At 43.9% G+C, this 24913-nt stretch overlaps 1 protein-coding gene across 1 annotated transcript in view; it reads right to left on the bottom strand.

Moving 5' to 3' along the window:
- LOC126412397 (uncharacterized) overlaps positions 1–24014 on the bottom strand; it is a 72932-nt gene extending 48918 nt beyond the window's left edge. Inside the window, exon 1 of the mRNA XM_050081974.1 lies at positions 23860–24014. Coding sequence (XP_049937931.1) covers positions 23860–23890 — 31 coding nt within the window. The 5' untranslated portion in view covers positions 23891–24014. The remainder of the gene's footprint in view (positions 1–23859) is intronic.
- Between the last annotated feature and the right edge of the window lie 899 nt (positions 24015–24913).

Genomic DNA, 24913 nt, shown 5'->3' with positions numbered 1-24913 from the left:
CAAAACGACAAGAACGCGAGGATCCGGTAGTGTTGTCTTACAGAGGACCGTTGACAAGATCTAGATCCAGGGTGCTGTATCTGGCTCCACTGAGAACTTCTGATACAATGGGCTGCTGCTTCTTCAGGAAAGGGAGCAATAGCGTAAGCTGTGCTGCGTTCAGTGTGGCGTAGCGGTCAACATTGCTGGTTGGCGTGCTGTAGGTAGTCAGTTCAAATCTGACCGTCAACAAATATTTGTTATTTCGTATTTGTCATTTCTGGAAGGTCCTCGTAATTTCTTATGTTTGTACAGTTTGCTGACGACAATGCCTCTCCAGCTCATTCACCTGCAGAGATGCAGCAGTCTGTTAATTGTTTCAGCAAGGCATACAAACGATTTGATCTTTCCGTCAATATTCAAAAGACAAAGGTACTCGCACAGCCAGCTCCTGGCTCTTCCCTTTCCCATTTCAGCATATCCATTTCTGATACACCCTTGGAACAAGTGGACCATTTCCTTTATCTTCTGAAAAAGACATGGGGAACAGAATACGTGCTGCCCATGTAGCGTTCGGTCGTTTCAGAAAACGTGTCTTCCTCAATAAAGACCTAACACTATACACCTGGACATTATATCGCCGCGATCTGAAGAAACTAGAACGCTTCACCCAACAGAAGTTAAGATACATCATGTACATGAAATGGAATGACTTTATATCGAATACCGCCGTTCTTGAGAAAGCGAAAATGTTTCGTATAGAAGCTCTCATTATTGGGCACCAACTAAGATGGGTTGGGCATGTCCAGCGGATGAGAGATGACAGACTTCCACGTCAAATGCTGTACAGTGAAGTAAGCACATGTAAAAGGCTGCGAGGTGTCCCTCTTAAACGCTATAAGGATTAGTATAAGAAAAATCTAAAACCCTTGAACATCGATTCGAGTCCGTCATAGCAGAAGATCGCAGTCGCTGGCGCTCAACTACCTCAAATGCTCTTCCGAATTTTGAGCGACAAACGCCAGAGACGTTAACTCCTCCAGGCCCAGCCACGTCTTCCACCTTCCATCATTTGTAGTTTCTGTGGTCGCATGTTTCATGCCAGGATTGGACTACTAAGCCATCAAAGACATTTCTACGCCTGAACCGTGACAAAGGAAATCTCAGGAGAGAAATGAAAACTCGGATACGAGCATCAGCCGAAGGCGACGACGACGACTACATTCTGGAATATTGGTTGGTTGGTTTGGGGAAGGAGACCAGACAGCGTGGTCATCGGTCTCATCGGATTAGGGAAGGATGGGGAAGGAAGTCGGCCGTGCCCTTTCAGAGGAACCATCCCGGCATTTGCCTGGAGTGATTTAGGGAAATCACGGAAAACCTAAATCAGGATGGCCGGACGCGGGATTGAACCGTCGTCCTTCCGAATGCGAGTCCAGTGTCTAACCACTGCGCCACCTCGCTCGGTCTGGAATATTCGGTGGTTATATAAATAGCAGTATTCTCTATCCCCGAATTCAGTTCTGTTCTGGTTTTTCGTTGGTGTCCATAATAAACGTGCTTACTGTGTTAAAGAGTTGTACTTCACTGACGATCCTGCTTTCGGATTTGAATTTGATTGTGGTTGCGGTATGACAATATATTCAAATACTTCATCTTGATCTACTGCTTGTGACATCGGTATATATACCTGAAGTATTGTTGCTGACTTTGGTTTGGTGACGATTCTGATGAGAATTACCCTAACACTGTTCAAAAGTACTCACTGTCTGTCCTACCTTCTTATTCATAACGAATCCTACTCCTCTTTTACCTTTGGTATCAACCCTATATTCATCTGACCATCTTTCCATTTCACCTCACTGACCATTGTGGATTTTCCAGCTTCCATACCACATTCAAACTTTTAACATTGCACACCCCGTCTCGTAGATACTACATCTACATCAGCATTCTGCAATTCGCAATTAAGTGTCTGGCGGAAAGTTCATCGAACCATCTTCCAACTGTTTCTCTATCGTTCCACTGTCGATCAGCGCGCAGGAAAAAGGAACACTTAAATATTTACATGCGTGCTCTTACTTCGCTTATGATGATGATGATCAAAATCTCACTATGCAGACGTGCGCTAACAAAATATTTCATTCTGTGGAGGAAGCTGGTGATTGAAATTTCATAAGAAGATCCTGCCACAAGGAGAAACGCCTTTGTTTTAGTGGTTACCTCCTCAGTTCGTGTATGACGACCGTGGCACTTTCTCTTGTATTTCGCGATAGTACAAAACGAGTGATTCTCCAACACAAAGAGGTTCCTACTCAATGGTCTGAAGATGACCACAGTAGTTGTCGAAACAGGTCACCTTGATGAATAAATCGTGATCAAGGCTGTTTTTAATAGTAAATATTTGTGAGACATTGATCACTGCCACTCCCATAACGTATTCAAAAGTAATTCAGTGTCTTATTTACAGACATGTATCCGACACATTTCAGCACGTTTGCGTTCGCTACAAACAGAAGATAACTATTTTCGAGTATTACGCTAGGCAGTGGAGGAACTGTCAAGCTACAGGAACGTTCGGTGCGTCCTGCCTTCTCAGTGTGGCTGTTGAAGCTTAATGACCCGCCTGCCTGGAAGCACTAGACGGAAGCATGCTGGACGTGTGATGGTGAAATGGCCTGAATGTTGAAAATGTGTTTACAGTTCTGAGGAATTCGAAGAAGCCGCGCGGTGTAGCTGCGAGGTAAGGCGCCTTGCCCAGTTCGCGCGGCTCTCCCCGTCGGAAGTTCGAGTCCTCCCTCGGGCGTGGGTGTGTGTGTTGTCCTTAGAGTATGTTCGTTTAAGTTAGATTAAGTAGTGTGTAAGCCTAGGGACCGATGACCTCAGCAGTTTGGTCTCATAAGAACTTACCACAAATTTTCGAGTTCGAAATGATTTTATCTCCAGAGGAAATATGATGCTCCCTGACAAAGATGACGGTAAACATATAGACGAGGGTTGGAACTTAAATGGTGGCAACTATTTATTCACAACCTATACAAAAGAGTTACATGTTTTCACCTGTTACTGTCGCCGCTTCTTTCGCAAGGCTGGTCGCAGGTGTTGCTCCAAAAATGAACAGCAATACTGTGCATTGACGGTCTTTGCGAAAGAAGCGGCGACACTTTCTGTGCAACCCACCCGTCGTTTTGCACGACAATGCGCGGGCGCATACAGCGCAAGCTGTGGCTGCTCTGTTCGGTCGATGGGACTGGGAAGTACTGCACCATCCATCATACTGCCCGGACTTAGTCCTTCTGACTTGATTTGATTCCGAAGGTGAAGGAACCACTTCGTGGAATTCGCTTCAGAACTGGTCCAGAGATTCGACAGGCAGTAGACCGCTCCATTCGCACCATCAACAAAATAGGCTCTGCTAACGGTATACTACGCCTTCCACATCGCTGGCAACGGGTTCTACACAACGCTGGTGACTACTTTGAAGGCCAGTAACAGGTGCTAACATGTAACTCTTTTGTATCGGTTGTGAATTGCCACTATTTAAGTTTCAACCCTCGTACTAAGTCAGTTGAAGAAATCGCCCATGGATCAGAGGGTGGTGTGGGCTTTTACAGGTACCATGTCCCTGGAAGTTCCGACACGCAAGACCAATTTGCCTTAGTATATTCATCTGCAAAATTAATTACATTGTTAGAATTGCACTATTACGACTTCAAATCAGTTTTTATCGTATTTTATTTGATTCCAACTGAATGACTCACTGATACCTGCTACAGCGCTTTTCACATGCTGCAGCAACAGGTGAAAGATCTCGTGCGGATCTTGTTGGCGGCATGAGTGCCTCAACACACACGCACAGTTCATGGAGACATGTGCCATTTGCGGACGAGCATTGTCCTGTTGAAAAATGGTACCGTGCGACTTTCACGTGAGAGATAACACATGAGGACGCAGGGTGTCCGCAACGTACCACTGTGCCCTCGGAGTTCCTTCAACCACTACCAGCCATGAGTTGAAGTCGAACGCGATGACTCCACACACAATGAGGGCAGGAGTAACACCGCTATGTCTCTCCAAAACAATCGAAGAACGAAACTTGTGACCAGTTCTCCGCCAGAATCGCCGACGATGATCATCCAAAGTAATCAGGAAATGCAACTCGAGCGACACAATGCGACGCAATTCAGCGGAAGTCCATACTTCTCGATCAGGGCACCGCTCCAAACTTGTGGTGTTAGTGACAGCGTACACACCGGAATGGTAATTCCCTAATTCGACTGCTGTTAGTCTCTGATCTACGGTATGGGGTAACACGCAATACTGCAGCGACTAAATCACTTTTTCTCAGATGGCAGGTGCGGACGTGATGCTTTGTGCACAATATGGCGATCTTCTGTTGTGTTGGCAGGCTTGCTCGACTGGAACCTTGATGACGAGTACGCCTGTCCTGACGTATAAGGTCTGTTCAAAAAATTCTACGCTTGCCTTTTAATTGTCGTGCATGGCCTCCTTCGAAATACTCTCTTCCACACTTGGTACACCGCGCCCAACGCCGTTTCCACTTACGGAAGCAGTCTTGATACGCCTCTTGCTGGATTGTGTGAAGCGCCATCTGCAAATTTTCTTTTATCTCGTCTATTGTTGAGAATCTTCGTGTTTTCAACGGGGTTTTCAACTTTGGAAATAAAAAAAATAGTCTGCAGGGACCAGATCTGGAGAGTATGGAGGATGAGGCAGCATCGTGATTTCGTTTTTTGTGCTATAGTCACGCACCGACAGGGACGAATGAGCGGGTGCTTTATCGTGATGCAAGAGCCACGAATTGTCTCGCAACATTTCAGGCCATTTCCTGCTCACATTTCCCAGCAGGCGTCGCAACACTTCCCGATAGGACCATCGATTAACAGTTTGTCCCTGTGGTACGAATTCATGATGAACAAATCCTTCAGAGTCAAAGAAAACTATCAGCAGTGCTTTGACATTTGATCTGACCTGACGAGATTTTTTTTTTTTGTCTTGGAGAATCTTTCCTGACCCATTGTGAAGCGTGATCCTTGGTCTCATCGTAACCGTAGACCCACGTCTCGTCACCAGTTATGATTCTCTTAAGGAACATCTCGTTCTCATTTGCGCGATCCAAAAGCTCTTCACAGATTGCGAGGCGCAGATGTTTCTACTCTTGACTCATAAGCTATGGGACGAACTTCGCGGCAACACGATCCATTCCAAGATGCTGTGACAGGATGTCATGACATGATCCAACTGAAATGTTACGTTCTTCTGCAATCTCTCGACCAATCTGTCTTCGACTGGTACGCACTATTTCGTTGAAGTTACTGACATGAGCGACATCTGTAGACGTCGAAGGGCGTCCTGAACGAGGGTCATCTTTAACTTCCGTCCGGCCATTTCTAAACCGTGTGAACCATTCGTAACACCGAGTAGTGATAACTTCGTTTGTATTGAGCTAATCGTTAATAGAAGCAGCAGTATTGTAATCTTTACTGTTAATGTACTTCTTATTCGAGTGTTTATTCATGTTAGCAATAACAGCTTTAGTCAGTTTATTATGCCGCGCGGGGTAGCCGTGCGGTCTGGGCGCCTTGCCACGGTGCGCGCGGCTCTCCCCACGTTGGAGGCTCGAGTCCTCCCTCGGGCATGTGTGTGTGTGTGTGTGTGTGTGTGTGTGTGTGTGTGTGAGTACGTGGGTGTGTGTTTTGTCCTTGGTGTAAGTTGGTTAAGTGTCGGAAGTTCCATGCGACTTTTCGCGTATGATGATGTAGTGTACAGAGAAGTTGCAGCGTTAGAAAATTGTAGCGAAATGCAGGAAGATATGCAGCGGATAGGCACTTGGTGCAGGGAGTGGCAACTGACCCTTAACATAGACAAATGTAATGTATTGCAAATACATAGAAAGAAGGATCCTTTATTATATGATTATATGATAGCGGAACAAACACTGGTAGCAGTTACTTCCGTAAAATATCTGGGAGTATGCGTCCGGAACGATTTGAAAGGGAATGATTATATAAAATTAATTGCTCGTAAGGCGGGTACCAGGGGGTTGAGATTCATTGGGAGAGTCCTTAGAAAACGTAGTCCATCAACAAAGGAGGTGGCTTACAAAACACACGTTCGACCTATACTTGAGTATTGCTCATCAGTGTGGGATCCGTACCGGATCGGGTTGACGGAAGAGATAGAGAAGATCCAAAGAAGAGCGGCGCGTTGCGTCACAGGGTTATTTGGTAAGCGTGATAGCGTTACGGAGATGTTTAGCAAACTCAAGTGGCAGACTCTGCAAGAGAGGCGCTCTGCATCGCGGTGTAGCTTGTTGTCCAGGTCTCGAGAGGGTGCGTTTCTGGATGAGGTATCGAATATATTGCTTCCCCCTACTTATACCTCCCGAGGAGATCACGATTGTAAAATTAGAGAGATTCGAGAGCGCACGGAGGCTTTCCGGCAGTCGTTCTTCCCGCGAACCACACGCGACTGGAACAGGAAAGGGAGGTAATGACAGTGGCACGTAAAGTGCCCTCCGCCACACACCGTTGGGTGGCTTGCGGAGTATAAACGTAGACGTAGACGTAGATTAAGTAGTGTATAAGCCTAAGAACCGATGAGCACAGTAGTTTGGTCCCATAGGAACTTACCACAAATTTCCAATTTCCAGTTTATTTCCTACATGCCCATTTTTCATTTACATCTAATTTAATTACATCTGCCTCTATTTTGGTTGCTACAATCAGCTCCTTTGTGCTTTTTTAAAAGACTGTATAATAAATTTACTACCTTTATTAATTACATGAAGCTCATCGTCGTCGAATGTGAACTCGCTTTCATTAACGCTTCTGGGGTAAAACTGAAAACTGTCTACTTGTTGTATTCTCTGCGATCTACAGTCATCGTAGTACCTCTGCAGCCAATCCAATTTCTTCTCTTGCCTGTTCTTTATTTTGTGGAACTCAACCTGTACCCTTCCTTCCAAATGTGAGTCCACTGTCTGAGAACTGTGTCACGTCATTCGATTGGGTTCAGAGACACACAGTTTCTTTAGAAGTTTTCCACTACGGTCATTTCACTTATATGAAAGGATCAGTTACTACACGCTGCTATTTTTTGTCTTTAAACCATCTTGAAATACTTCCCTTAAATATGTACGCAGCGATACACCATCTTGAATGAGTTAATGTAGCTCCTTCGCTGTGTTCCCTTAGGAAAGTTGTCCAGACACAGACTTTGCAGACAGAGTTAGCCGCCTCCAGGGAGTCCACATATACATGCACGTCTATATGACTACTGTATAGGTTACACTTACATGCTTGATGGAGGGTTCGTAGGACCACTTTCAGACTGATTTCTGGCGTTGCACTCTCGAAAAGCACGTGGGAAAAACGAACGCTTAAATCTTTCCGTGCTAGTTCTGATTTATCTTATTTTATTACGATGATTCATCCTCCTTGTGTAGGTGGGAATCAATAAAATATTTTTGCATTCGGAGTAGAAATTTGGAGACTGAAATGTCATGAGAAATCTCACCGCGACGAGAAACGACTTTGTATAAATGATTGCCAACCCAGCTTGCGTAACGTATCCATGAGACTCTCTCCCCTATTCCACGATAATACACAACGAGCACCCTATCCTCCATCAATCATATCTGGCATGTATTCTGTACTACGCAGCAGTTTTCCAGAAGAGAATGGACAAGTTTAATGTAGGCAATCTCTATAGTAGATTTGTCGCATTTCCAAGTTTTCTGTCAATAAATCGCAGTCTTCGGTTCGCCTTCCCCACAACATATGATATGTGATCGTTCCTATTTAAGTTGTTCATAATCGTAATCCGGGTATTTAGTTGCACTGACAGCATCTACTTTTGTGTGAGTCATCGCTTAACCGAAATCTAACGAATTCCTTTTAGTGTTAGTGTGGATGACGTTACACTTTATTTTTAGGGTCGGTTACCACTTTTTGAATGATACAAATGTCTTTTCTAAATAATTTTGCAGTTGTTTTTGGCTTCTGATGACTTTATTAAACGGTAAACTGCAGCATCGTCCGCAAACAAACGGAGAGGGCTACTCAGATTGTCTCCTAGATCGTTTATATAGAGTAGGAACAGCATGGGTCTTATAACACTAACTTCGGTAACGCCAAATAACAATTTTGTTATTCGATCTTTCAGTCAATTACTACGAACTGTGACCTCTCTGACGGGAAATTACGAATCGAGTCGCACAACTAAGACAATAACTTATTAGCGCGCTGTTTGATTGAAAGCCGATTGTGAGGACGGTGTCAAAAGCGTGGTAGAAATCTAGAGATATGGAATCAATGTGGGATCCTCTGTCGATAGTACTCACAAATTCTTGAGACTAAAGAGCTAGTTGTGTCGCACAAGAACGATATTTTCTGGATCTGTCCCCATTGCAAATCTATGTCAGCGATATGATCTGTAATTCAGCGAATTATTTCTATTTACTTTCTTGTGTATTAGTGTGACCTGAGCAACTTTCCAGTCCTTAGGTACGTACGTATCTTTCGTCGAATGAGCCGATGTATATGCGTCAAACCTTTTTTTTTATTTCGATTTTGGAAAAGGTGAGAAATCAAAGGAGGTAAGAAAGTATAACGACAGTTGGCACAGATGATTGTAATTTCAGGACTATTGTGGGAGGAACTTCGTGGAGCTTAATACAATGAAGATGTATTCTGCTGGCAGAGGGAGGACAGACCCCACTGCCATACCGTCCATTCGTTCATAATGTTTACCACGCGAGGTCAAGCGGTTTGACGACAAACATCCGCGCCAAGTCAAAGACTTATAATTGTTCCCAAAGAATGCTAATAGTCCATTCGATTGGTACATTGATAAAGAGAGGGGCTTTATGTCAAAACTGACCTTTATGTCAGTTTACTGGATAAGTCGGACGAAGTGAGTCGAATCCTTCACATACGATTGTGTGTTTCCCACAAGGTGAGGTAGTTTTCTGGCCAGATACTTCGCCGAATTGGGTGAGTAGATCCCATTAGCTATAGGTCGAAGGTGCCACTGATTTAATAACCCGTAATTTGCTACAGGAACTTTGGTAATGGGTCCCTGAGTGCGTCACGGTCAGCTCCGGAGTCTTTGAATACATCTAGCGTCTCCTTTATTATCTTTGCAACCGGATCCATCATCAAATCGATCATTTTCGATTTAAATTGTGTAGTATCTAAGACAAATGTGCTGTTTCCTTTATTAGCCTCGAGAATCACAATGTGCTCATATATCTTAAGTTCTTCTACAGGCGCTTTTTCTTGGATGGTACCACTCTTTGAATGATTCTGACTGTTTCTTGGCTTAGTTTTTCGGCATCTACCCGCGGGGCTTCCGCAAACTGAATAGTTTGTTCTGTAGAGGTCGTTGTAAGCATCAATGCAAAGAGTTTTGACAACAAACTTACGGCGTTTCGCTTTGTATCTAGTCCTATCCTCGTACCACTATCTTCCTTGTTAGATCCTCGAGTTTCATCTTTTTGAGAGTGCAGACCAATTTTACGTTCACGCTTGCCTGTGTGATACGGACCAATCTGTCACCGATGGTTTGGACGATATCCACAGCTGGTTCTGGTATAATAGTCTCTTGTTGATGTCGAGGCTGCTACAGATTCTTGAATCCTTTCCCTGAGCATAGCATGGCAGGCTTGTTATTAGATTCTTCTCATTTTCCTGCTACCCAGCTGGGGCCGGATCTCGAGGAATGTAGGGTTTGGCTTGGGTTGTTTGGGGGAGGAGACCAAACAGCGAGGCCATCGGTTTCATAGGTTTAGGAAAAGAAGTCGGCCGTGCCCTTTCAAAGGAACCACCCCGGCATTTGCCTGGGGCGATTTAAGAAAATCACGGAAAACTTAAATCAGGATGGCCGGACGCGGGATTCAACCGTCGTCGTCCCGAATGCGAGTCCAGTGTTCTAGCCACTGCGCCACCTCGCTCAGTGGAATGTAGGAATAATTACGTTGCAGTCCTGGCACCTCTTAAGAAACGCCAAATTATTAAGTAATTTGCCTTCCCCTTCCTTAATAGTTCCCCCATTCGTACGTGGTAGTAAACTTCCTGCCCTTACAAGCTACTGCTGTAAATACGCGGGCTTCCGCAGACTGTGTCAAGTAACAGCGCGATTCCGTTCCTGAAGTGAAAGCCTACGTAATTCGCGAGGCCAGACTGTGACCCAACGTCTACCGGAAGACAATCACATTAACCGGTGTCTACCCTTTGAGTCCTACCGTCATCCGGCTCAGAAGTGTTCCGACCTACATACGCTTACCGCCCAAGCCCACCGCATTAGTGCAGACATTATCGAACTAGAACTGAAAGAGTGCCAAAGTGTACGACAGCAGAAGAAAAAGAAGAGCTACAAAGTTCAGTAGGATCGACAAAGATACGCAAACACCGCGCGTAATGCATGCCTGAACATACATGCAGATGCTAGTCGAGACTGTACGTAGCGCTGTTGTTTCTGACCACTAATAGCAACTGAGCAATACTCTCTACACGTCTTGGTCAGAACAGTGTTCTGTGTAACTGTGTGTGCATTATGTCGGAGCTAAGAAAATTGGAACGTAGGCAAATTGTTGGTGCCCGCATGGTGGCTGCTTCCCTAACCAAAGTAGCAGACGTGTTGGGTATTTCAAGAGGTACAGTATCGAAGGTTTATACTGTATACGGGAAAAGCGGAAAAGCACCATCCTCTTAGTAATAACGCGGACGAAAGTGTATGTTAAGTGATCGTGACGGACAGTCGTCGAAGTGGATTGTGACAAAAAATAAGAGGAGGAAGGCTGAAAAAGTCACTGCAGTGCTGAATGTCGCACTCGCGAACCCTGTCAGCGCCAAAACAAGGCGAAGGGAGCTCCGTAAGCAGGGAATTGCAGGGTGAGCCGGAAATCCAAAGCTGTTCACCAGCGATGTAAATGACCCTAAGAGAAAAACGTGGTGCCGAAGCCATGGAACAATGGAAAAGAGTCATTTGGCCGGATGAGTCTTGTTTCACACCGTTTCCAACTTCTGGAAGAGTGCTTGCTGCCAAGAGTGAAACGTAGGTGGGGTTCGGTGATGATTTGGGCAGCAGTCTGTGGTACTCCGTGGACTCCATGGTTACTCTGCAAGGTCGCATTACTGCCAAGGATTATGTGACCATTTTGGCTGATCAAGTTCATCCCATGGTGCAATATTTGTTCCCAAATGGTGATTCTGAGTTCCAAGACAACAGGTACCTAGTTCACACGGCTCACATCGTCCAGGGCTGGTTTTGTGAGCACGAGGGTGAATTGTAGCGTCTCCCTGGCCACCACAATCGCCAGAGCTCAGTATTACCGAGTCTTCGTCATCTACTTTGGAGAGAAGGTTGCGTCATTGCTATACACCTCGATTATCGTTTCCCGTACTTGACACTATTTTGCAGGAAGAGGAGTATAAGATTCCCTTGCAAACCATAGACGACCTGTATTTATCCATTCCGAGACGGTTAGAAACTGTTTTGAACACCAACAGTTTACCTTCACTATATTACGCATGATAATGTGGTGCGCTTTTGATGTTTCCATGTGTACCCCTGTACGTTATGTCGACAGCGTCACTAATAGAGGAAGCAAGGCGCTTTGCCAAAGAGGCTGCAAACTATTTTTATGGAGTGGCTGTAGGATCCAAAATTTGATAGGTTGCACTAAGGATACGGTAAAAAGTCTCAACACAACAGGTGTATATGAGTTACAATGTGAGTATTGTGCCTCCTACATTGGGGAAACCGGAAGGTCCGTTTCACCCATGTGGTGCGTTGGGCGTTATTTTCGACTGGGGCAGCACAACAGGCACTTGCGGAGCACAATACGGGCTGTGAACATCCCACAACGTTTCTGAAAGCCTGTGCACTTGTAAGACAGCCAACGATGCGCACACACAAAATTAGAGTGGCAATTGTGATCCAGAAGCATCCTGGCAGCACCACTTGAGAGAATAGCTGAAGCCTCCTTGTGTTCTAGTTGTCAGCAACCCCTGTACAACTGGCCAGTTGTGACTGCAGTACAGCAGCGGCACCAGATATTGCAGTGACCAGCTAAATAAACAGTGTATTCACAACTGGCGTCGATTTATTGTGATTAAAAGCAGCAGAACATGGCACCCATAACCTTCTCTCTGGTTGATGGTGGGTTGCCAATTACCAGCAAGCTGGGCAACCTGTGAATAGTCAGTCAAACGTACATTCCTTTCCCCTAACATTGACAAGTGGCGTTTTAGGGGCAATAAAATATAAGCTGCAAAGCAAGGTGGTGACTCTTTGCTCACAGCTCCAGGCAGTGTTGGTTCAAATGTCTCTGAGCACTATGGGAGTTAACATCTGAGGTCATCAGTCCCATAGAAGTTAGAACTACTTAAACATAACTAACCTAAAGACATCATACACATCCATGCCCGAGGCAGGATTCGAACCTGCGAACAGCAGTGCTGGCTTTGGTGATGCAGCTTGAGGCTGTTGCCAATGGGCATCACCATAGAGGGCCGAATGTTGCGATCCGAAGGATGTCCAGCACGACCCACATATCCTTCAATCGGTTCCCTCTCTTATGGTCAAGTGAGAGGTCATTCCAAGATGGGCCAGCAATCAAAGACTTTCCAAGGTGCCGATCGGAGAGCCTCTCCAGTTAGTCTGAAGAACAGATTTCGGGCCCTGTCTGTGGCTGACGACGTCCCTGAGCCAGATGAAGTCGCTCGCCCTGCTCCAGAGGAATCCTCTCTGTCTGAAAGGTCTGGGAATTCGCAGAGAGTGGGATTACTGATAGTTGGGATCTCCAACGTTAGGCGCATAATGAGGCTCCTTATGGGATACAGCTGTGAAGGAGGGGAAGAAATCCATTGTGTACTGCGTGTGCATACTGGGAGGAGTCATTCCAGATGTGAAACGGGTGCCACCGGATACGTTGAAGAGCACAGAGTGCAGTCCACTGCAGGTGCTGGCTCATGTTGGTATTAATGATGTGTGTCGTTTTGGATCGGAAGAGATTCTTTCTGGTTTCGGATGGCCAGCTGAAGTAGTAAAGACAGCCAGTCTTGCTTGCGAAATGTAGGCGGAGTTCTCCATCTGTAGCAGCGTCGACAGATCCAACTGTGGTCCTTTAGTACAGAGCCAAGTAGAGGGTCTGAATCAGAGGCTCAGACCGTTCTGCGACTGTGACGGTTGCAGATTCCTCGACTTGTGCCGTATGGTGGTGGGTTTCCGGGTTCTGCTAAATAGGTCAGGAGACCACCATACACAGGAAGCGCCTACACTGTATGGGGCGAAGTGGACGGTTTATTAGGTTACTGGGTCTCGGGAAAGTGCAGAAAGGGCTTCACTTCCGAAGGGCGCAGGAAGAATATAAGAAGAGGGTAGATATAGGAACAATCAAAGTTGTAGATGTAAACTCTCGTAGCTGCGTTGGAAAAGAATCAGAACTTCAAGTGATAATAGAAAACACCGAATCTGAAATCGTTATAGGTACGGAAAGCTGGCTAAAGCCGGAAATAAGTTCAGCTAAAAGTTTTAAAAAGGACTTAACCGTGCTCAGAAGGGATAAATTAAGTACGGTTGATGGTAGAGTGTTTGTTGATGTCAGACGTAGTTCACCTTGTTGTGAAACTGAAGTAGATAGTCCTTGTGAGTTACTATGGGTAGAGATTATATTTGACAACTGGAATGAATTAATAATTGGTTGCTTTTTACCGACCCCCGTCGACTCGGATGATACAGTTGCTGAACGGTTCAAAGAAAACTTTAGTGTCATTTCAGATAAGTACCCCACTCATGCAATTAAAGTTGGTGTTGACTTCAATGTACATCCGATATGCAGGCGAAAAAACATGTCTAAAATCGGTGATAGGCATAAAACGACGTGCGAATGTGCTCTCAAATGGCTCTGAGCACTATGCGACTTAACTTCGGAGGTCATCAGTCGCCTAGAACTTAAAACTAATTAAACCTAACTAACCTAAGGACATCACAAACGTCCATGCCCGAGGCAAGACTGTAAGCGCCTAGAACCGCACGGCCACACCGGCTGGTAATACGGTCTCAGAAAATTGTTTTGGACAAGTAGTTCAAGAGCCCAACCGAACTCTAAACGGTAGGAAAAACATACTTGAACTCATAGCAACAAATAATCCAGAGCACATAGGGAGCATCACGACGGATACAGGGATTTGTAACAACAAGGTTATTGTAGAGGGACTGAATAGTGTAACACAAAAAAACGCAAAATACATCTGTTTAAAAAAGTAAATAAAAATTCGTCTGACGCTTGTCAAAGGGAAATTCTCCGTGCGTAATCTGATTATGTAAGCATAGAATAGATGTGGTTTAAATTCAAAGAAACAGAAACGACGGCAATTGAGATATATATAACAAATAAATTAATAAGAGACGGCATTGTTCCCCAAGGTACACAAAACAGGTCAGAACATGGTTGCAGAAGCAATGAAAAAAGCTTGTCAAATTTAAAAGAACACAAAACCCCAAACATTGTCGGAGTTTTACAGAAGCTCGAAATTTAGTACAAACTTCAGTGCGAGATGTTTTTAATAGTTTTCACAGCCAAACTCTGTCTCGAAGTATGGTAAGAAACCCAAAGAGATTCTGGTTATATGTAAAGTACACCAGTAGCAAGGCGCAATCAATGCCTTCAATGCGCGCGATAACAATGGTGATGTTATTGATGACAGTGCCAATAAAGCTGAGTTAGTAAATACGATTTTCCGAAATTCCTTCACAAAAGAAGACGAAGTAAATATTCCAGAATTTGAATCAAGAACAACTGGCAACATGAGTAACTTACAAGTAGATACCCTCGGTGTAGCGAAGCAGCTCATAAAACCTAAGAAAGGCAAGCTTCCGGTCCAGATTGAAAACCAGTCAAGTTCCGTTCCTTTCAGAGTATGCTGATACAATAGCTCCGTACTTAATAATCATATACAACCGGCTTCTCGTAGAAATATAGGTTGCACAAGTCACACCAATACCCAAGAAAGGAAACAGGAGTAATCAGCTAAATTGCAGACCCGTATCAAATGGTTCAAATGGCTCTGAGCACGATGGGACTTAACTTCGGAGGTCATCAGTCCCCTAGAACTTAGAACTACTTAAACCTAACTAATCTAAGGACATCACACACATCCATGCCCGAGGCAGGATTCGAACCTGCGACCGTAGCCGTCGCGCGGTTCCGGACTGAACCCGTATCACTAATGCCGATTTGCAGTAAGATTTTGGAACATACACTGCGCTGGAACATTATGAATCACCTTGAAGGAAACGATGTATTGACAAATAGCCGACGCCGACTCAGAAAACATTGTTCTCGTGAAACATAATTAGCCCTTTATTCTCATGAAGTAATGAGTGCTAACGATGATACGTCGAAATGATTTCATATTTTTATATTTCCAGAAGGCTTTTGACACCGTTCCTTACAAGCGACTTCTAATTGAACTGCTTGCCTTTGGAGTATCATCTCAGTTGCGTGACTAGATTCGTGATTTCCTGTCAGAAAGGCCACATTTCTTAATAACTGACGGAAAGTCGTCGAGCAAAACAGAAGTAATACCTGGCGTTTGCAGATGACGCAGTTATTTACCGTAATGTAAATTCATCAGATGATCAAAAGCAATTACAAAATAATTTAACAAGATATCTGTATTGTGGTAAAAGGGCAATCAACTGTAAATCAGGGTGAAATTATCCACATGAGCACTAAAAGGAATCCGCTAAAATTCAGTTACACGATAAATCACGCAAATCTAAAGGCTTTACACTTAACTAAATAATTAGGAATTAATTTAAGAATAACTTAAATTGGAAAGATCACCTAGATATTGTTGTGGGAAAAATAAACCAAAGTCCTCGATTTATTGGCAGAACACTTACAAAATGCAATAGACGTGCTAAAGAGACTCCTTACAATAAGTTTGTTCGCCCTCTTCTATAATAATGCTGTGCGTTGTGGGATCCGCAACAGATAAGATTGACGGAAGACGTCGAAAAAGCACGAGGAAGGGCAGCTCGTTTTATTATAACGAAATAGGGGAGAAGGTGCCACGGATATGATACACTAATTAAGGTGGAAATCGTGAAAACAAACGCGTTTTTCGTTGCTGCAGAACCTTCTCATGAAATTTCAGTCACCAAATTTCTCCTCAGAGTGTGAAAATATTTTATTGGCGCCCATCTACATAGGGAGGAAAGATCATCGTAATAAAATAAGAGAAATCAGAGGTCGCACGGAAAGATAAAAGTTTACTGTTACCAGTCACCGTTTTATTTATTTCCACGACGCGTTTCAAAGGTTTAAACCTCCCATCATCGGGTGGATTTACATTAGTTAGTATGACATTTGCGTGTGTATTGTGTTACGATTTTTTGGAGGAACTTGTGGCACACACACAAATGTCATAAACCCACCCGATGATGGAGGTTTAAACCTTTGAAACGCGTCGTGGAAATAAATAAAACGGTGACTGGTAACAGTAAACTTGTTGTTTCATTTAATGTCGATAACAGTCACGGTAAAGCCTAACCTAAAATGTTCGCATTTAAAGATAAAAGTGTTCGAGAGTGGAACGGCAGAGAAGTAGATAAAAGATGGTTCGATGAACCCTCTTTCGGGCACTTCATTGTGGATTGCAGAGTGATCATGTAGAAAAAAAATTATACGTCTATGGCCTTATAACACTCATAAAAATGCAATGTACCGAAGCACCTACAGCCCAGCTAAATAATCTATTCCCTGAGTATGGTCATTGTGACACTGCCGAAACGTTGGATATTTTAATATTTTAAGTATTTTATAAGATGAAGGATTGTAATGAATTGTTAAAATGTCAATTTTTTCTGAAGAGGTCCCTGCAAGATGTTCTAGAACTAATACCAAATACAGTTCTTATAACACACGTCTATATTCTAGAAATACTATGTCTCTAAAATGAGTTCCCCAAAAAATATTCTTTAACTTGCTAGTGAATAGAAGTGTGCACCATACACTAATTCCTTCGTTTTTAAATTCCATTCAGTAGTAATCATGCATAGTGCAAATGTAGTCTAACTAAGGAACTTAATTAAGTCTGGTGTATGGTTTTCCATTTAAGGCTGTCATTCATCTACGGTTCCGGAAAACAACACTTTCTGTTTCAATGTATGAGTATACTATTTTAAAACTAGTGAGGTTCTGTGAAAAAAAACTTTATGTAACGAGTCTTTTTTAAAATGTAATGCTAATCTAGTTTCCTTGTATAATTCCACTCGACGTTTTCAAATAAGCTGTAGGACAAAAACATAAAATAAAAAAAAAACGACGCACCACGAAGAAATTACCCGAATGCGATGGGAATCGGTAGAAGTGATGTACATGCACAAACGAACAAATGATTACAAATTCGATGATTTATTGGTGAGAAATATCTTCACAAACTGAGGAAGTCAATGACGCATTAGTCCACCTCCGGCTCTTATGCACGAAGTTATTCGGCTTGGCATTGATTGATAGAGTTGTTGGATGTCCTGAGGGATATCGTGCCAAATTCTGCCCCATTTGCGCTTAGATCGTCAAAATCCCGAGCTGGCTGGAGGGTCCTGCCCATAACGTTCCAAACATTCTCAACTCGGGAGAAATCCGACGACCTTGCTGGCCAAGGCAGGGTTTGCAGGCACGAAAACAAGCAGTAGAATCTCTCAGGGTACTTGTTTTCGCGCTTGCCAAACCCTACTGTATATTGGCCAGCAGAGTCGCCAGATCTCTCTCCAATTGAGACAGTCAGGAGCATTGTGGGCAGAGCCCTCCAAGCTCGGGATTTTGACGCTCTAACGGTCTAATTGGACAGAATTTGGCACGATATCCCTCAAGAGAAATACAACAACTGTATCAATGAATGCCAGCCGAATAACTGGTTGCATGACCAGACTTGGACCAATGCGTTGCTGACTTGCTCAGTTTTTGAAGCTCTTGAATAAACCATCCAATTTGTCTAAAATTAAAATCATTTGTTTGTCTGTACATGTACATCACATCTACCTATTTCCGTCCCGTTCGGATAACTCCTTCGTGGTGCGTCGTATTTGAGTGTATTTCGTTAGCTGCCTTTTCAATAATTGGATGGGTATTCCTTCTAACCCCTATACTTGTATCATCTACAACTGGACCTACATTCTTAAAACCATTGTGAGGTGGTGTTGTATCAGTTATTAGGGCTTCTTTTCGTTCCATTCACTTGCGCAAATTTAAATGCCTCTGCATGTGCTATAATTTATCTAATCTTGTCCTCGCGATCCCTACAAGAGGTTGTATATTCCTAGGTTCATCATTTAAAGCTGGTTCTTGAAACTCTTCAGTAGGTTTTTCTTGGGATGGCCGAAGTTAATTCCACATCTGTCGACGCCGTCTCAGATAACATACTACGTCCTCCCTATCAAGAAATCCTCAATCTACTCAGAAATTTCGCTTGATACCTCAAACCATCGGGATTCCGATAATAAGTGTAGGTGTGGTACTGAGTCAAACACTTCTCGGAAATCAGGAAATACATCTACCTGATGGCTTTCAGGATATTCTATGAGAAAAGCGCGAGATGGGTTTCATTTGATCCGTGTTTTCGGAACACATGTCGGTTGAATGGAGCAAGTCATTCTATTTGAGATACTTGTTTATGTTTGAGTTCAGAATATGTTCTAGGATTTTACAATAACCCGGTATCAAAGATATTGGGCGGTAGTTTTGTGGATCACTTCTGCTACCCATCTTGCAGATGGTGTGCCCTGTGCTTTGTCCCAACTATCGGGTACTGCTTTTTGTTAGGTGAATCTACCCTATGGTAGACTAAGCTTAACTCAGCTAAATTCAGTACAGAATCTGATAGGGATTCAATCGGGCCCTGGAACTTCGTTAAATTTAAGCTATTTCAGCTGTTACTCAAAACGGTTGATGCTAATTGGCAGTGGTTTGAAAAATAAGTAGTGGCAATACTCCTGGATTTTCCTTTGCAAAGGAACATTTAAAAACGGAGTTTAGCATTTCTACTTTTGCTTTGTACCCTCAGTTTTATTTCCCATATTGTCTATCAGTATCTGGAAGCTTATATTCGTGCCACTAACAGCATTTAGATAAGCCTCGATTTTATGGGCGAACCTTCGATAATATTTTGAAGGCTTCGAGTATTGTCCTCTTGACATCTTTCGAAAGGCAGTAACCACTTGAACGAGAAAAAATGTAGAGAAGCGTGCAGCATCTGCATACATTGCCGGAAGAAAAAATGCAACACCCGCTGAAGCACAGTCATTTTATTGATAAGGAGGTGACAGGCAGTTCATAATTGTAGGAATATATGATAATACATTCATGCCAAACTAAACACACACATCCAGGAAGGGGTGCCCAAAAAATGGCATCGATATACAGTGTACCCCCTCTCCCCCACACCTGCCCCCACTGGCGGCAATGTATGCAGCTTGTGGTCTAGTGGCTAGCGTTGCTGCCTCTGGATCACGGGGTCCCGGTTTCGATTCCCGGCCGGGTTGGATATTTTCTCTGCCCGGGGACTGGGTGTTTGTGTTGTCATCATCATCATCATCATGATTCGTGACAGTGGCTGTATTTTACTGTGAAAAAGATTGTACTGTGTAAAAATAGGGACCTCGTACGGGCGCTGATGACCGCGCAGTTGAGCGCCCCACAAACCAAACATCATCATCATCATCATCATCATCAAAAACAACAACAACATCAAACTGGCGGCAATGTAAGCGAATACTCTTGCATGCAAACGACCATAAAGGTGCCGAATGGCAACCTGCAATAGACTGTCCCAAGCCATACGTGTTCAGGTGTGGTGAACTTGCTGGGCAGGACATCTGTTGTACACCAGGACGAGCACGTTGCGTCGCTGCAGCCACACGTAAACGTGCATTGTCCTGCTGGAATAGAACATCACATTCTGGTCGAAGTCCGGGACCGCGCGACTGCTACGGTCGCAGGTTCGAATCCTGTCTCGGGCATGGATGTGTGTGATGTCCTTCGGTTAGTTAGGTTTAAGTAGTTCTAAGTTCTAGGGGACTGATGACCTCAGATGCTAAGTCCCATAGTGCTCAGAGCCATTTGAACCTTCTGATCGAAGAAATGGCAACAGCTTGGGATAACAGCCTTTGCAATATAGCGGGCACTGTTACTTTACCCTGCAGAAACACCAAATGTGACAGCGAGCTATAAACGATGGCCCCCCACACCATAGAGCCTGTGATAGGATTTGACTGTCGTGGGCCAGTGCACTCTGGAACAGGTAGCTCAGCAGGTCTACGCCATACACGTGCACGTCCAACACTCGCATACAGGCAGAACCTACTCGCATCACTGAAGACAATAGAACGCCATACCACCTTCCAGTCGACTCTTTCACGACACCAAAGTAGTTATGCTTGGCAGTGTCATGGGTGTCAGTAGAAGCGCGGCCAGAAGCACACGTGATGTTAATCCAGAAACAAACAGATGGTTCCCAATGGTCCCTGATGACACAACAAGTGCAACATGTGCCCAGATTTCGTCCCTGAATGATGTCCGGTCGACACCACTTGTCGTACGATGCGTCGATCTTGTGCGTCTGTACTATGTGGACGTCCAGAACCTGTTCTACAGATGCGGGAATGTCCCACAGACCACTGCTGAAAGCAATGACACACTATCGCTACATTGTGCTCAACATGGGCAGCAATCTGTTGATGCGTTCATCTAGCTTCCTGAAGGCCCACAATGCAATCTCTTTCCAATGGCTGGCGCTGCTCAGCAGGAGTACGTACTCGTTGATGGGTCACAGCTGTACCCTAGAATGAATTATGCATACGCTGTACACCTCTAAACTCAGCACAGTTACTGCCTGCAGAGTCAAAACAGAGAGTGCACTGGCAGGCCTTCCTGAGTGCCATATGATCGCCGATGATCGTGACTAATGAATCACTAACTCCCCAACCGCTCATTATGCACATATTGCACCCTTGCGTCACTGAACACATTCCTTGAAAGTGCTGACCTTTTTTCTTGCAATTTAATTGGCCCCTGATGGTACCTTTAGAATAACAAATGCGAAACGCTTATGGCACGGAAAATTCGTTTCGCTCAGTTGCAATTAGACGAACCCAAGGTGAGACAATTTTTACACACAACTGAGGGCTGCAGGACAACAAAAGCTAAAGATTTGCATTACCGATTGCAAAAACACCTTCCATGGGCAGGTGCTTTGTCTTAGTGAAAGATTTTTTTTTCCCAAACCACGACTTTTCTCGCATGTGTTTTTTGCACCTTCTCACATGTGTTTTACGCCCAGAAGACTTCCGAACTGTGGGAATTACTGCTTATTTTTCCTTTGCAAGGCAATTAATAAGAAGAATTCCTTTTACGTTCCAGGAAACAGCGTCTATAACCATTTCAGGAGATGAAATCGACGTAGACATTTTGATGCATGGCGATCTACTCCCAGCTATTGCTTTGTTTCCTGGTGTAGGTGATGAAAGGGAGGAAGATTAAGGTTCAACATTCAGTAGAGGACGAGGTCACTAGAAACAGATAAACAGCTCGGACTGGAGAAGGATGGGAAGAGAAATCGGCAGCAGCTCCCTCAAAGGAAAAATACAGGCATTTGCCTTGGGCGATTTACGGTAACCAAGGGAAGTCTAAATCTGTGTGGCACGACTGAGACTTGGTAAACAGCCTCCTGAATGCAAGTGCAGTGTCTTCAACGGTGCGCCAGCTCGTTCCGTGTGAAGTGTTGGACCCATGTTACACCCATAGTAACAAACTTGAGTACAAGTTAAGTTGGATTCGTTGTAAAACGGTCCAAACTATGGTCGCAAATTCCGTTTCGCTTTTCCTTCTGGTTGTCATTCAATAAAAACTGTAGCCATTTTTCATTAATTACCAATTAATTACCACTAATTCATTATCATACTGTGTCGACTCTCGCCGTTTTCATTAGTGGTTGCAGTTTTTGCACATCATCTGTTTCAGACACCATCAGAAAATGGCCGCGTTTGAATTTCGTTGTTCATTTCTTAACTGTTTAAGAGCAAGGTAGCTCACTCTTGTCAAATCCGCACAAATGTTGAATTAATATTCGTTGGCTAAAACAAAGATTTTTTGTGACGCCACAGATTCTATTTATCGATATGAACGGAACACGAAGCGAATCTACATTTTAAAAAGCTCTACAAGTAAAACTATTCCGCAGATCTGATAGACATTTCACTTACGTTATTATGCAACACATACGAACCTAACAAAACTGAAATTTTATTGATATCTACAGTATTTATGTGAAAAGATGAGAAAATTTCGCGTTGCCAACGTACTAACACTTTTTCTGTCTCTCCTCCCGGTGTTCATTCAGTGACCCCACCCCACTCCCTCTATATACACACACACACACACACACACACACACACACACACACACACACACACACACGCATTATGTTTGCATACGAATCAACTTACTCAAAACGGAAGCAGAATTTCAAACGCGATTTTCTTTAACGTCTTCACACATTATGTCCTGAATCGATTTTGCAAGCCCGTTCAAATACCGGTTTTTCAAGCATCTGTTGTTTTACAGAAATGGCGGCTGTAAATCAGCTGTCTCAATTTCGTCGGCGAGATTAAGTGAGGTTACCAGTGTGGTATGTTTTACAATAAAGAGAGTGTGGTTATACGATGGATGTCAGTGAACTCATAAGGAAGATGAGGATAAGGATGCATACCATTTTTCAAGATGAGTTCTTAAAACGCGTGCAAAACTATTTCATTACTCCCACCCAGGTTCCGCTGTTTTTTTAAATAAGCGCGAAGTGGTCTCCGCTGGAACATTATTCTACTCTAGCGTTTTGGGAAACTTGGAATTTGTAGTAAAATTCCGAGTGACTAAATATACATTTGTACTCCTGTGCACAGAACTAACGAATGTCTTATCACTGGCTTTTGACTGTGTACAACAACCTTTTGGCAGTAGAAGACTGAGCATAGCTTTCTGCAATTTAGCCATTTACGCAAGATACAGGACACACAGTTGTACTTCAGATTATGGTGACTTGGAGTGGCTAGAAAACTTGCGAATGACGAAATACACAATCACGTTCTTGTGCACAGAATTAGCTAATGTTTTGTAATCAGTCATTGATTGTGTACGTTAACCTTTGTTTCTAAACGAAAGAGAGGGTATAGCATTTTACAAATCAACCGTTTGCCACTAGAAGATAGGGTGGGTGGATGTAGTAATTTGCAAATTAGCGAGCCACGAAGGATACAGGATTGTTGCAAAATAGATTTTGCTTATTCAGCACATATATTAATTACCATATATATACGTATTTCCATCTCAAGAAGGTAAAATGTTGAATAATGGGAATAAATAAATTATTCTTTAGCTTCACTAGGTACATAATTTCGTCCGAAGAATGAATATTAAAAAAGTACAAACTTGAAAATCCAATTACGACTCAAATGCGGTGGAGTGTTTACGTGAAGCGATAATCGACCGTAAGAGCTATAATGCAGCAGCTAAGCCTGCATTACCAGTATCGCTATTGGAGTGTTTACACGACCAAGGCGAAGCGGTATTAGGAAATGGATTTACGGAAAAATTGGATATGGAAGACCAAGTAAACGCAGCGAGATAGGGAAATGGAGAAATCGAGAGGTAGAGCGCCAACAGTGTACACTGTGACAAGTGTAACAGCTCGTTACGTTATAGCGGGAGGAATTCAGACACCAGGAAAGTGAGGACGCGGTAAATTAGCAGGAGTGTCGCCGTCCGCTGCAGACGATAATTATGAGGCAGCTCACCTGTGACGGTGTTGACGGTGTTCTCCGCCATGTCAGCGTCGTGCGCCGCGCGCGCCCTCTGGCGAGGCACTGCCAGAGGCGACGCCTCCGCCTTATCGCCGCCTTCGACAGCGCTGTCTATCGCCCGTGATTCACAGCGGAACACGCCGAGCGCATCACGCCTCAATTACTTGCCGGCTCTGCGGCCGCACACTCACCGTTATCTCGTAGCTGCGTGTCACGGAGCAGCGTTCTGTTTTTTTGTCCGGGTGGGGTGCCGATAAGCGACGATCGGCGGCGTCGGCTGAAGGGCGTGGCGCCGAATGGGATGAACCGAGCGAGTCCTACTGCAGTGTTTTCCAACCTACCCCTGAGGGATAAAATATAATTCTCTAAGGAGTAAAAACGAAAGGGTTCAGTTCTATTTCTGTCATGAAACTAAATTGTTTTTAAAAGACCATTACTACGATCATTATTTTGAAGTACTGTAATATTGATTACATACAGGGTGACAATTATTGAACTATATGAAATAACATAAATTATTTACAAACTATGGGGTGCACACACTTTATTCAACATGTAAACCTCACTTCAGAATTCAGATTTAGATTATGACATGTTCGATGTGTCTGCAATCATTGGGGTTGATGTGGCGCAGATGTTGAGAATGGCTGTGATTTGGGGTCTGAATGGGGTACGGTCAAGTTGCAGATGCCCCAGGGATCAGTGTTGGGGCCACTCCCTTTTTTATATACATTCCTGGCCATTAAAATTGCTACACCAAGAAGAAATGCAGATTATAAACGGAAATTCATTGGACAAATATATTATACTAGAACTGACATGTGATTACATTTTCACGCGATTTGGGTACATAGATCCTGAGAAATCAGTACCCAGAAGAACCACCTCTGGCCGTAATAACGGCCTTGATACGCCTGGGCATTGAGTGAAACACAGCTTGGATGGCGTGTACAGGTACAGCTGCCCATGCAGCTTCAACACGATATCACAGTTCATCAAGAGTAGTGACTGGCGTATTGTCACGAGCCAGTTGCTCGGGCACCATTGA

Source organism: Schistocerca serialis, chromosome 7 (assembly GCF_023864345.2).
Source record: "Schistocerca serialis cubense isolate TAMUIC-IGC-003099 chromosome 7, iqSchSeri2.2, whole genome shotgun sequence".
Lineage (NCBI taxonomy): Eukaryota > Metazoa > Arthropoda > Insecta > Orthoptera > Acrididae > Schistocerca > Schistocerca serialis.
This window is presented reverse-complemented; position numbering and strand designations above follow the sequence as displayed.